General features: G+C 39.7%; 2 protein-coding genes across 2 annotated transcripts in view; both read left to right on the plus strand.

The window, feature by feature from the left end:
- The window catches only part of LOC123233398 (zinc finger protein 420-like), a 239,531-nt gene that overhangs the window by 179,689 nt on the left and 47,457 nt on the right, over positions 1-12,385 (plus strand). The window contains exon 7 of the mRNA XM_044659513.1: positions 9,161-9,772. Coding sequence (XP_044515448.1) covers positions 9,161-9,772 — 612 coding nt within the window. The remainder of the gene's footprint in view (positions 1-9,160; positions 9,773-12,385) is intronic.
- Positions 753-9,034, plus strand: LOC123236938 (zinc finger protein 2-like). Its single transcript, XM_044663458.1, has 5 exons — positions 753-857; positions 3,399-3,464; positions 3,854-3,980; positions 7,694-7,807; positions 8,872-9,034. The coding sequence occupies exons 2-5, from the start codon at positions 3,447-3,449 to the stop codon at positions 8,913-8,915; spliced, it is 303 nt and encodes a 100-aa protein (XP_044519393.1). The 5' UTR covers positions 753-857; positions 3,399-3,446; the 3' UTR covers positions 8,916-9,034.

Raw genomic sequence — 12,385 nt, forward strand, 5'->3', positions numbered from 1 at the left:
GGGGGGAGGGAGGTCGAAGGGGAAAGGTGTAGCATGAATCATATAACCATGTTAAAAATGAATATTAATAAATGTTTGAAAAAAAAACCTGGAAAGAGTCATATGATATGTTGCAAAGTGAAATGGGCAGGACCACGAGAATATTGTACACAGTATCAGCAATAATGTAGGATGATCAACTGTGAAAGGTTAAACTATTATCTACAAGGCAAGGATCCCGGACAACTTCAAGGAACTCAGGAAGAAAAAAGCTATCTACTGCTATAGAAGGAGGTGATAGTCTAAATGCAGATTAAAACAGGCCATTCTTTCTTCACTTTATTTCTTCCATGAGTTTTTCTCTAATGTAAGTAATGTGTGTTTTGCTTCACAACATGATGAACATGGAAATATGTATTGTATGATAATACATGTACAACATATCATATTACCTGCATTCTTGGGGTAGGAGAGGGAGGGAGAAAACTTGGATCACAAAATATCTGAAAACATATATTTAAAATTGTATCATATGTAATCTCGAAAAGATTTTTTTAAATTGACTTTAAAAAATTGAAGGCATAGAAGAAACTGAACCATAGACTTCACGGAAGGGTGGGCAGCCCCAGAACGGGAATCTAGGACTACATTGCCCAGAATGCATTGAGCCCAGCTGAAGCTTGCACTCAACTTCCCAGATTCCACCTCCAGAACTGAGGGGAGCCCGAGGCGCCACTGAGGGCTTTGGGAAATGGAGTCCGGGAGCAGGAAACGTAGTGGTCTGAAGAAATTGGGGTCTCAACTTGGGGGTAACATGAGCAAGCGTAGTACCCCGGTGGCGCTGGAGGGTAGGATTGTGAATTAGCTTTGGTCCAGAGGTAAAGGCTTCTCTATTCCCCGACTCGTGTGCGTGTGTGTGTGATTGTGTCACGAGAAACCTGTGAGGTCATGCTTGCATGGGGGTTCTACTCAGGGGTCGGGAGCAATTCCCACCACCCCACCTCCCAATCTAGGAGTGTGCACACAAGTGTGCAGGTGAGAATGGAGCCTGGTAAGCCTCCCTGCTCCCAACAGCAGCCAGGCTGGTACTGGTGACCCTTCCCCAAACTTCATCTTCTTCATCCTCTCTGTCAAAAGTGGGCCCAAGTCTTATCATTTCCATCCTTTAAACCACCAGAAGATGCGCTGTACTTGTGGTGTTCTCTCCCCTCCCCCCCACCCCTCCATCATCTCTGGTAGTTCTTCCCTACTTCAATCTCTTCACCTTTGGGTTCATTTTCATCTCTCTTAAATTCAGTCTGTCATTATCTATATCAAAAGTCTTTAATGGTCGGAGGCAAACATTGCTTTTAAACTAAGGTGGTGAATTTATTGTACACTTTTTTTTTTTTAAGCCAGCTGTATGGAATAGAGATTATTTATCTTTGCATAAGGTAATAGTGCTAATTTTTCGGTTGGTGCTTGTCAAGTTAGGAATAATAACGAAAAAAAATTATTAGTTTTTAAAGAAATAGTATTGATATTGCTCATTCCAGGATGTTCAAACCCTGCAAAGCCCTGACTATGGATGTGGTAGAAAGAGCAATGGATTTAGAATAAGAAAAACCTGAGTGACAGTTCTGTTCCTTACAAGTCATGTGATCATGGACAAGTCCTTTGGTACCCTTTAAATGGGTCCTTTAAGATACCTTAGATCCATTTAAAAAAAAATTGTTAATTGTAAAATTTAAATTTTTAAAAAATTGTAAGCATTACATGCAAGTTGTTATGTTGTAGCTATAAGCGTACACACACACACACACACACACACACACACACACACACAACTCTACCCCCTCAAAGTTTTTCTTTCTATTTCTCATCTTGGGATGAGTATTATTTCATATTTTTCAATAGGTCACAGGATAGTGTCAGTAGATGATATATTGAAAACTTTACAACCATTGACATTATAGGTATATGAGCAACATGATCAGAGCTGCATTTTAGGAATATCAATTTGATGACTGTTTAGAGAATAGATTCAGGAAGCAAGACTGTGAAGGCAAGGAGACCAATTAGGAAACAATTGAAATATTCCAATTAAGGGATAATTAGAGATTTATTTAGGGTAATTTGTTGTGTGAGTGGAGAAAAAAAGGCAGATAAGAGCTATGTTGTGGAGGTAGAAGTGACAAGATTTGGAAATTGATTGGTTATAGAATTTGATTGAATATACAGGGAAGAGCTAAAGACCTGCATGAATGGAAAGACTTTTGTGGGAGAGCTTTGAGGCGAACTCTGGATCTGGACAGGCTACCCTTTGCAAGAATGCAAGACTCCAAAATTTAGCTTAAAAGGTGAAACCGTCCAGCAGCTCTACGAAGATTCCTAGTGGGTTGGACACTTAGAAAGGGGAACCAAGGACTGAGTGAAAATGGGTAGTGGGTTAAAAACTAGTGGAAAGAGAACATAAGGTGAGAATAAAGACACGCAGACATAGAAAGTTTTGGGATAAGGTAGACAGCGCGTATAAGCTCTTGTGGTCAAGAGCTTAGCTGGTTCAGAGCTCTGATGGTCAAGAGCTTCTTGCCAACTGACTTCTTGTCACCTTTATTGGGGTTACAACAGTATGGGGGGAAGGGGAGAGTCCAGTGGCTTGATACTTTAACATTATGAGGTAATCATCATAAAATGCAAACTGCCAGAACCTAAAACAATAGGTAGAGCTAAGATCTGGATCCTGAGTGGATATGGCCTAAGGCATCTAATGATGTTTGATACCTATGTAAGTTGATCATTGAAGGTAAAGTAAGGAGACTGAGATCACTGACCTGTCTTCTGGGGTGTAGCCTTAGGGAAGGGCTAGGAATTTGGCAAGGGTGATGTTCAATTTGACTCAAGATTACAGAGATCCATCATTAGCAGTATAAGAGTTAAGTTTTTGAGCACTCTTAAAATAATATCACAATTAATGTATACCTGGATTGCTACAAAAATAAAAAGAAATGTATTAATTTGGAAGTCATGTCAAATGGCAAGGGGGAGACTGTGTAGGTGGATCACTGCCTCTTAGAGGAGATATATTCTGGGCTTTATATACCCTTTTGACAACAGGGTCTACATGACTAGAGAAAGGATGATGATGGCATGTTACTGGGTCCCTGGAACCTGAGATAGGTCATGTGGTTATGCCAAGCTGTAGCTGCTGACTTTAAGACAGAGCTACATCCATTTCCTGCCGTGTGCTACAAGTACAGGATACCTCTGACCCTCAGAGAGAAGAGAGCAGTTCTGTCTATGATCTTTCTGACTTTCCTCTTCATAGGGGTCATGAAGGTAGAAAAATTACACCAACCTGTGATTTAATGATTTCCAAGCCTCTTGAGTATGGGAACTATAAGATGGCCCTTTTATCAACCCCCAGCCCTTTTCTTCAGGAGGAAACCTCTCTCCAAGAGGGAGAACAGAAGAGGATAAAGAAGAAAATGGCTCCTGGGTCTCAGGTGAATTATTATTCTTTCTCTACCCTTTCCTGAAATGAAAACCATGGTTCCCAGAGTGTGTGTATTTTTTCCTCCCCTTTTTTGATCAGCTGTGTCTAGTCCAGTTCAGAACCCCAGTTATTCAACCTAGGAACCTACCTTAGAACCTTGGTAGATGATATGCTGTAAGAAGTTCAATCTATCAGGTGCTTGCCCTCATTGAAGCCTAGTAACACATATAGTATCTTGGGAACAAAGTACTTTCTGCTTTAGATCATGTCCACACCTTCTTCCTTAATCCAAATTAGAACCCCTAACATCACAGGAACCATTTCTATCCAACTCTTTAATTACTTCTCTTTTCCCTGGGTTGAGGCATCCATGGATGAGCAAGAATGTTTTTATTTCAGGAATTGGTGACTTTCAAGGATGTAATTGTGAACTTCACCCAGGAAGAATGGAGGCAATTGAATCATGTTCAGAGGGACTTGTACAGGGAGGTGATGCTGGAGAACGATAGAAACCTCATCTCCCTGGGTAAGAATAGCTTCATCGTGTGGTTTTAAATCTACTCTATGTTAAGAAAATATAGCAATTTGCTAAATGGAAGTAATTCCACAAATATTCATGAAGTGCCTAATATGCAAAATGTATTGTACTAGACAACAGAAATAGCAAAGATGGAAATACATAGCCATTTGATAGACCTTACATTACATTTGGGCCATGCACATATACAGATAATAGAAGACATGATAGAGTACTAAAAACTATGGCCATCAGAAAAAGGCTTCATGTAGGAGGTAATACTTAAGTGGAGCCTTAGAGAAAGCTAAGTAAATACAGATGGGTGAACTGAAGTCATTTAAATTGCATTTATGTAATAAACATGGTTAAGATTTACATACCTACTTAAAGGATCTGTGGTTTTGTTGGTGTGAGTTCTCTCTCCAACAAGTATAGAGACCCACCTGTCTATAATTTAGCCTTTGTGAGTCTTTGAAGAATGAGGCGTCAATTTAGTCATGTTAAGAGATCCTAAGGCATCCAATCTGTGTGGATTCTTCACTCCCTATAGCCAAATGGAACTGACATTTTGGTGGGGCTTGGCCAGTGGAACAGAAACAGCCCCTTGCCTCTTGAAACCTTTAACTTTCCATCTCACTTAGCAACTCTTAAGACACAAGAGTGGCAAGAGCTAGGTAGTCAGGGTGAAGTGACTTGCCCAAGGTCACACGTAACAGCCTTACCTTCTGAGCCACCTGGCTGTCCCAGCAGCCCCTTTCTGAGTCTTTATGCCCTTACAGAGGGCAGCATAATGGGATGACCACCACCACCTGGTCCGGGGAGCTCTTGTCCTTTGGCAGGGATTGCATGGTGTCATGAGACAAAAGGGGCCCCCCCTTGCCCCACTGAGAATCCCCAGCCTGAGGGAGACCCTCCCCTCTTGGGCTGCTTCTCCCCTATTTGGGATGTATCTGGCATATCCATCTTTAATCATGTTGATATTCAAGGGGGAAGACCTTGAGATTTGGTCTTCTTACCTCCCTTGGGCACAGTGCTGGGCATATGGGGTCCTATATTGAAGAAGAAATTCACATCTAGCCTAAAAAGGAGGATCAAGTTATCCAGGTCACTGTGGGGGTCATTGGCAAAGTTGGGAAATATTCGAGCCTTTCCCTCAAGCCCAAGGCTCCCTGGGAAGTGCTAGACAGGCCAGTGATAGGAGGGACTTTCTTACTGCTCTCCCTCTCACCTCTCTCACCTCCACTGGCAATAAATCAGTGAACACTTATTAAGCACATATTATATGCCAGGCTTTGTGCTAAGCTCTGGGAATACAAAGAAAAACAAAAGGCAGACCATGCCCTGAAGGAGCTGCAAGTGTAAAGGGGGGAGGCAAAGTGGGGGGACACATAAACAAGTTCCTCCAAGAGACACTGTCTTGGAGATGTTTGGGAGGGGGTCAGAAACGGGACTCTAAAATCCAGGAAACCTGAAAAGGGGCCCTGGCTCAAGGTAGGCCTTGAAGGAAGCCAGAAGGCAGAGAGCTCCCGCCCCAGGACAGTCAGAGGAAATAACTGGAACTGAAAGGGGGAGCCTCCATGTCACTGGATTACACAGTACATCAGAGGGGTCCTGTCTGATTGCCAAACCAAAGTGCATCTCTGATCCTGTAGGCCAGAGGCAGCCAGGGAGCAGCTACCTTTAGGAAAGCCAGTCTGACCCCTAGTGGAGGATAGATGGGAATGGGGAGTCTTGAGAGGCAGGCCAACTTTCCAGGGGTTCTCACTGCAAAAGACCAGGGGGTAGTGGATAAGGGTCTGCCCCCAGGATGGCAGTCACATCAGGAGAGAAGGCCTGTATGAGAGAAGTGATAAGAGAATTGAGGGGCAGCTAGGTAAGTGGCACAGTGGATAGAGCCATCAGGCCTGAAAATAGGAGGACCAGGGTTCTACCATTTCTTGTTGTTTCCTACAGTCATTACCTTCTTTTTGGTCCATTTTAATTTTTAAGAATTGTGTCATACCTCTTATGTCAGGCTGCTAATGCTCTCTCTGTCATAGCTCTTATTCCTTTTTCACCATTTTCTTTGGTGCTCTCATCTTATTTGAAAAGTTTGGGTTTTTATGCTTGCTTTATCTCTTCTAGGAATTCTTGAACTAAGGTCCAAGCTGTGCTCTTTTCTGAGGCTTTGCTTTTAGGGGTTGGGGCATCATTCTCTTTTTTTAAGATTTGTGTCTTAAGCAACCTATTACCACAATAACTATGGAGGGGAGTCTTTTTTTGCTCATTTATACTTCCAGATTAGGGCTTGACTTTAGACTTCATGTTATTGCTCAGCTCTGGGAGCTCTGGAGGGACTTCTAGAATGGGAACAGAAATAACATTTCTGGTACAGAGAAAGTCTATGGATTTAGAAGTAGAATGTGGAAGGGGATGAGGTGTGTGGAGCGGGAGGCAGATGAGAGAAAGAGCATAGAATTTTAAAACAATGTGTCTGCAAACAAAAGCTCCTTCAAACTGACAAAACTTAAAACAGCCCATCAGAATCTTAGTTATAGGGGGGCAGCTGGGTGGCTCAGTGAATTAAGAGCCAGGTCTAGAGATAAGAGGTGCTGGGCTCAAGTCTGGTCTCAGACACTTCCTATCTGTATGACCCTGGGCAAGTCACTCAACCCCCATTGCTAGCTCTTACCACTCTTTTGCCTTGGAACCAATACACAGTATTGATTCTAAAGTGGAAGGTAAAGGTTTCCAAAAAAAAAAAAAAAAGAAGGGGATTTTTTTATAGGCTACAAAGCAAAAGATGTAGTCTAGAGGAAAAAAATAGGATATTTCTGAGGTCTGAGGACTTTTAAACAAAGAGGTGACAACAGTGCCAGTCTGTTTGGTAGTCCATGGGGAAATGGACTGCTAAAGAGAAGGAAAACTTTCTACTCTAGAGCCAGATCTGAGAGAAGGGAGAGGAAGGGTTCATTATAGAAAGACAGTGTGATGAGGAAGAGACATATAGATTAAGAAAAGTGCATATTCCTTGAACTTGAAAAGTAAAAAAAAAAAAAACACCAATCAAGAAGGGTTCCAGGCAAAATGGAGAAAGTGGTAGGATAGAAGGGGTGAAGACCTCCATTTAAACAAAGTGCATGTATGTCAAAGAGATTTGTTAGTAAGCTATGAAGACTTTGAATTGCTCAACTTATTAGTCAGTCAGGCCAGAAATTTATAACTTTTTTGATTCAGACACTGCATATTTATCTTTCCTTTATAAAATGAAAGTGCTTCAATTTGGAGAACTGAAAATTGGCAGCTTCATTGTATCCCTCTGAGGCTATAATCTTCCCTATATTCTGTTCCTCAGGAATTTCAGGAATATTTCATTCCTGAAAATGCCAGTGTAAGCCATCATCAGAAATGTCTCTAACTCCCTCTGGACTTTTCTATCATGTCTTTTCCCACTGAGGAGAGACCATGGTACAGTAGCCAGAAATGGGCTCTTCTGATGCAATCTCTAGTAAGTCAGGTACTTTTCAACATAGCACCAGTATTTTCACCTTAAATATGAAGGGCTAGGACTAGATGGATATAGGCCCTTCCTGTACTTATATTACATGAATTCATATTTCATATCTCTACCTTGCAAAAAAAAAATAAAATAAAGAACCTGGAGCTGACTTCTGGGACAATTCTTTTTCTCCAGGAAAAACTATTGTTTCATTCTTTTTTTTTTTTTTTTTTGGTATATACAGGGCTTCTCATTTCTACACCTGATATGATCTTCCAGTTGGAACAAAGGAAAGAACCCTGGACATTTGACCTGAAGAGAACTGAGGAAAAAGAAATCTCAAGAAGTACCTATCAAGGTGAGTGAGTAAGTGATAGGGAATTCAGATAAAGAAGACTCCCCAGAAGAGTCCAGATGATCACTGAGGAGCTGTCCTCAGTTCCTGCAAGGCTTAAGAAAGTTGTTATTGCTATGGACCCAGACACAAAATCTCTTTCTCCTCCTATGTCAGTGTTGGTGGGGCCACTAGAGTTCATTTTTCTTTAGCTGTGGTTCCTCTGCTTGCCTCTCATTTTTCCTTTTTTTTTTTTTTAAACTCTAACTTTGTCTTAGAATCAATACTGTATATTGGTTCCAAGGCAGAAGAGCAATGAGTTTTAGACAAATGGGGTTAAGTAACTTGTCCAGGGTCACACAGCTAAGATCTGAGGAGTTTTTATCTCTAGGTCTGGCTCTTAATCCAGTGACCCAATTAGCTGCCCTCTGTTTGTCTCTCATTTTATTAGCCTCCAGTTCTTTGACTCTCTTATCTTTTCCAGAGACCACCTTTTTGTCCCAGAAAGTGTAACTTCTAGATCCTGTCCTAATCCTTATCCCTCCTCTTATGCATGAGAGAGCTATATGTTACCATATTCTTGGTTTTTTATTGTTATTCATTAGTTTCAATCATGTCTGACACTTTGAGACCCCATTTGGGTATTTTTTTGGACAAAGATACTGGAATGGTTTGCCATATTCTTCTCCAATTCATTTTACAGATGAAGAAACTGAGGCAAAGAGAATTAAGTGATCTTCCTAGGGTCACACAGCTAATAAATGTCTGAGACCAGATTTGAACTCAGAAAGAGGATTCTTCCTGACTTTGGGCCCAGTATTCTATCTACTATGTGACCTAGCTATCCCTATTCCTAATTAGGATCTCATAATTTCTGATTACCTTGCCGATTACCCAAATTTTATCTGCTTATAGCTCCTTTCCCACAGGCTAATTTTTCCCTTGTTTTTCAGGCTTTTTTGAAAACTTACCCAGTACCATCCATAGTTTAGCAGGAATTACTTTTGATTTCATTATATTCTTTCCATAAAAAGGTTTTCCTTTTTTTCTGACAAAGACAATAGATTACATTTGTTTTCTCTTTTTAGATTCAGACAGTAAACTTGTGGTGCAAGAGTATCCTACAAAATAGAACATTTCTGAATTAGGATTACCAGGAATTTTAATAGAAAAATTCAGAAGAGAAGATATTGTACCTAAGAACATATCAGAAAAAAAGAGACAAAATGCCAAAGGGGAATCATCTGAAAAATCTTTTTGCCATGAAAGAATTTTCATGCAAATATCATTGAGTCCTCTTAAAAATTCCATTAAGCACAGAGGCCCCGAATGTGAAAAATGTGGGAAAACTTTTTTTGATCGCTCATCGCTTACAAGGCATCAGAGAACTCATACTGGAGAGAAGCCCTATAAATGCCATGAATGTGGAAAAGTCTTCAGACACAGTAGTAGCCTAAGGAGGCATCAGGTAGCTCACACAGGACAATGTCCCCATGAATGTCATGAGTGTGGGAAAGCCTTCTTTGACCGTTCATCACTTACCATACATGAGAAAATTCATACTGGGAAGAAGCCCTATGAATGTGTTGAATGTGAGAAAGCCTTCTTTGATCATTCATCTTTTACTGGACATCAAAGGATTCATGCTAAAAAGAGTCTCTATGAATGTAATGAATGTGGGAAAGTCTTTAGCCAGAAGATTCTACTTGCTAGACACAAGCTAATACATATTGGAGAGAAACCTTATGAATGTAATGAATGTGGAAAAGCCTTTTTTGGCCTCTCATCTCTTACTCAACATAAGAGGATTCATAGTAAAGAGAAGCCCTTTGAGTGTAGCGAATGTGGGAAAGCCTTCAGCCAGAGAAGTCACCTTAGTAGGCATCAGAGAAATCATACCGGGGAGAAACCCTATAAGTGCAGTGTCTGTGGGAAAGTTTTCAGTCGAAAGTCATCTATTATCCAACATCAGCGACGTTATGCCAAAGAGTGAAAACTGGGAATGTAATAAATTCTGGGAAAACTTTAGTCATATTTTTCATTTTATTAAATGCACAAAGAGTTAAGGTGGGACAAGCAGCTACATAAAAATATAAGGTTGATCCCTCCTATCTTAAATGAACCTCATCTTAAAACTTGTTGCAATTTCTGTTGCTATTCAGTTTCTTGTCTTTTTCTGCCAAACTTCTCCTTCTTTGTTTTCCTCCTCTTCCTCCTCCTCCTCCTCCTCCTCCTCCTCCTCCTATGTGTATTGATTCCAAAGCAAAGGAGTTGTAACAGCTAGGCAGTGAGGATTAAGGGACTTGCCTAGGGTCACACAGCTAGAAAGTATCTGAGGTCTGATTTTAATCCAGGACCTTCTGTCTATAGGCCTGGCTCTCAATCCATTAAGCCACCTACCTGTCTCCTCTCCCGCTTCTTGAACAAAGCATCTGATTAAAATATAACTCTCATAACTTTCTTCAGCATTGCAGGAATGCAAGGGGGAAAAGCCTGAGATACCTCTGGGGTTTGGGGGTGTCCAGGGGAACCCTGAATCCAGTGCCATAAGAAATATAATGGAAAATGTAATAATAACTGAAGAATAATTTGATTAGAAGTAGACAGTTAAAAAGTAATGGTTAATGGACACCCCAGTTAGCTCAAAGACCCCAAATACAGAGTAAATTATCACAACTCAAGAATAATTAATCAAATATTTCCAAAAGATTAATTAATTACAATAAAAACAATTAACCAGGATATAATTCAGAACACAAAATTAGGGGATTTAATTTCTCACTGGAGAAAAGTTTAGAGGCTTTCCTGATGAGGAGGGGAAAAGAGTAGGTTTTAGCCCAGTTGCGAGGGGGACAAGTAAGTTTCAGGGTCCTCTATTCTTAAAATGAAAAGATACTAATTGATTATAAACCACCTCTATGTATGGAACAATAAATGACTTATATAATGTAGTTTTTTATGGGTGAATAAGAAAAAAACAAAATGGAGAATATATGTGGCAACACAAGATGAAGTCTGCTTTCAAGTTGAAATCTGATTGGTCCTCCTGATTCTTATACTAAACTAACTGTATTTTATATAGGATCTTTATTTTCTCTTAACAGGAGGTCTGACCTGTTTAGCCTCTGAGTTTTCTTCTAACTCTAAATCCTGGGCACTAGTTTAAATCTACTTATAAATATTCATAAGATTATGGAAAGTTAAATAAGTCAGAATTGTTGAAAATCAATTTGATCATTAAGAATTAATTTGAGAAAGTGCCCCCATATAACAAAATGATCTTATAGTACCTTTGTGGCAAGAACAAACTGGAAAAGAAGTGAGTATTGATTGATTGGTGAATGGCTGAATAAAGAGTGGCATAGGAGTATAATAGAATGTTTCTATTCTGCAAGAAATAACAAATATGAGGAAACCATAGAAACATGGACATATGATCTGATTCAAAGTGAAATGAATAGAACCATATAAATACACAATGACTATTTACATTAAATAATTATGTGTATGAGCAATATAAACAACTACAATAATGTAAATGAGGAAAAATTTATAGTATAAAATATAATATAGTACAAGATACTATATTAAATTCCGAATCTAGATAATTATAACCATTAAGAAAAGAAATAAAGAAATGTAGCTCCTTTTCTTGGAGAGACAGAGCCATGGGAGCTTTAGAGTACAAAATGTCACATTGTCACATATCCTTAGTTACTTTTTGTTCATTACAGTGAAAGGCTCACTAATGTAGGAGGTGTATATGGAAATGATGGATATAAACAATAGGCATCAAAAAAACTTTTTAAAAAGAAAGACTAAATTTGATATAAGAAACTGATTCAAATATATAAGAATAACAACTATTCCTCCAAAGAAAAGAAGTTTTCAAAGAAAAATTCAAGCTATCAACGGCTGTATGTAAAGGGTGCTTTAATTCAATAACAATTAGAGAAATGCATATTAAAACAATTCTAAGATTCTATCTCATACCTATCAAACTGGAAATTTTTTTTAAACCCGTACCTTCTACCTTAGAATCAACACTATGTTTTGGTTCCAAGGCAGAATAGTGGTTAGGGTAGGCACTGGAGTTTAAGTGACTTGCCCAGGGTCATACAGGAAGTATCTGAGGCCAGATTTGAAGCTACGATGGCAAAATTTTTAAAAAGTAATATGACAATTGTTAAAAGGGCTTTGGGAAACAGGTACACTAATAATTATTGATAGAATTGTGAATTAATACAGCTATTAAAAAAACCTTTACCTTCTACCTTAGAATCAATACTATGCATTGGTTCCAAGGCAGAAGAGTGGTAAGGGCTAGGCAATGGGGGTTAAGTGACTTGCCCAGGCTCATACAGCTGGGATGTATCTGAGTCCAGATTTGAACCTAGGATTTCCTGTCTCTAGGCCTGGCTCTCAATTCACTGAGCTACCCAGATGCCCCCAATATAGCCTTATCAAAAAAGTCACACTAAATTGTGACTTTGATTTGGTAATGACATGAGCATTGTGCAGAAATGGCAGGGACCCTGTACCCCTTAACCCAGGCAGGCTGTGAACAGGGAAATTCCCTTCCCCCTTCCTGTCCTTGTGACT

Source organism: Gracilinanus agilis, chromosome 2 (genome assembly GCF_016433145.1).
Source record: "Gracilinanus agilis isolate LMUSP501 chromosome 2, AgileGrace, whole genome shotgun sequence".
NCBI classification, from domain to species: domain Eukaryota; kingdom Metazoa; phylum Chordata; class Mammalia; order Didelphimorphia; family Didelphidae; genus Gracilinanus; species Gracilinanus agilis.

Excerpts from the sequence above, each read along its gene's own strand:
- LOC123236938 (XM_044663458.1), top strand. Across the intron at positions 3,981-7,693 it reads TAGAAACCTCATCTCCCTGG|GGCTTCTCATTTCTACACCT; the intron begins GTAAGAATAGCT and ends TGGTATATACAG. Across the intron at positions 7,808-8,871 it reads CTCAAGAAGTACCTATCAAG|ATTCAGACAGTAAACTTGTG; the intron begins GTGAGTGAGTAA and ends TTCTCTTTTTAG.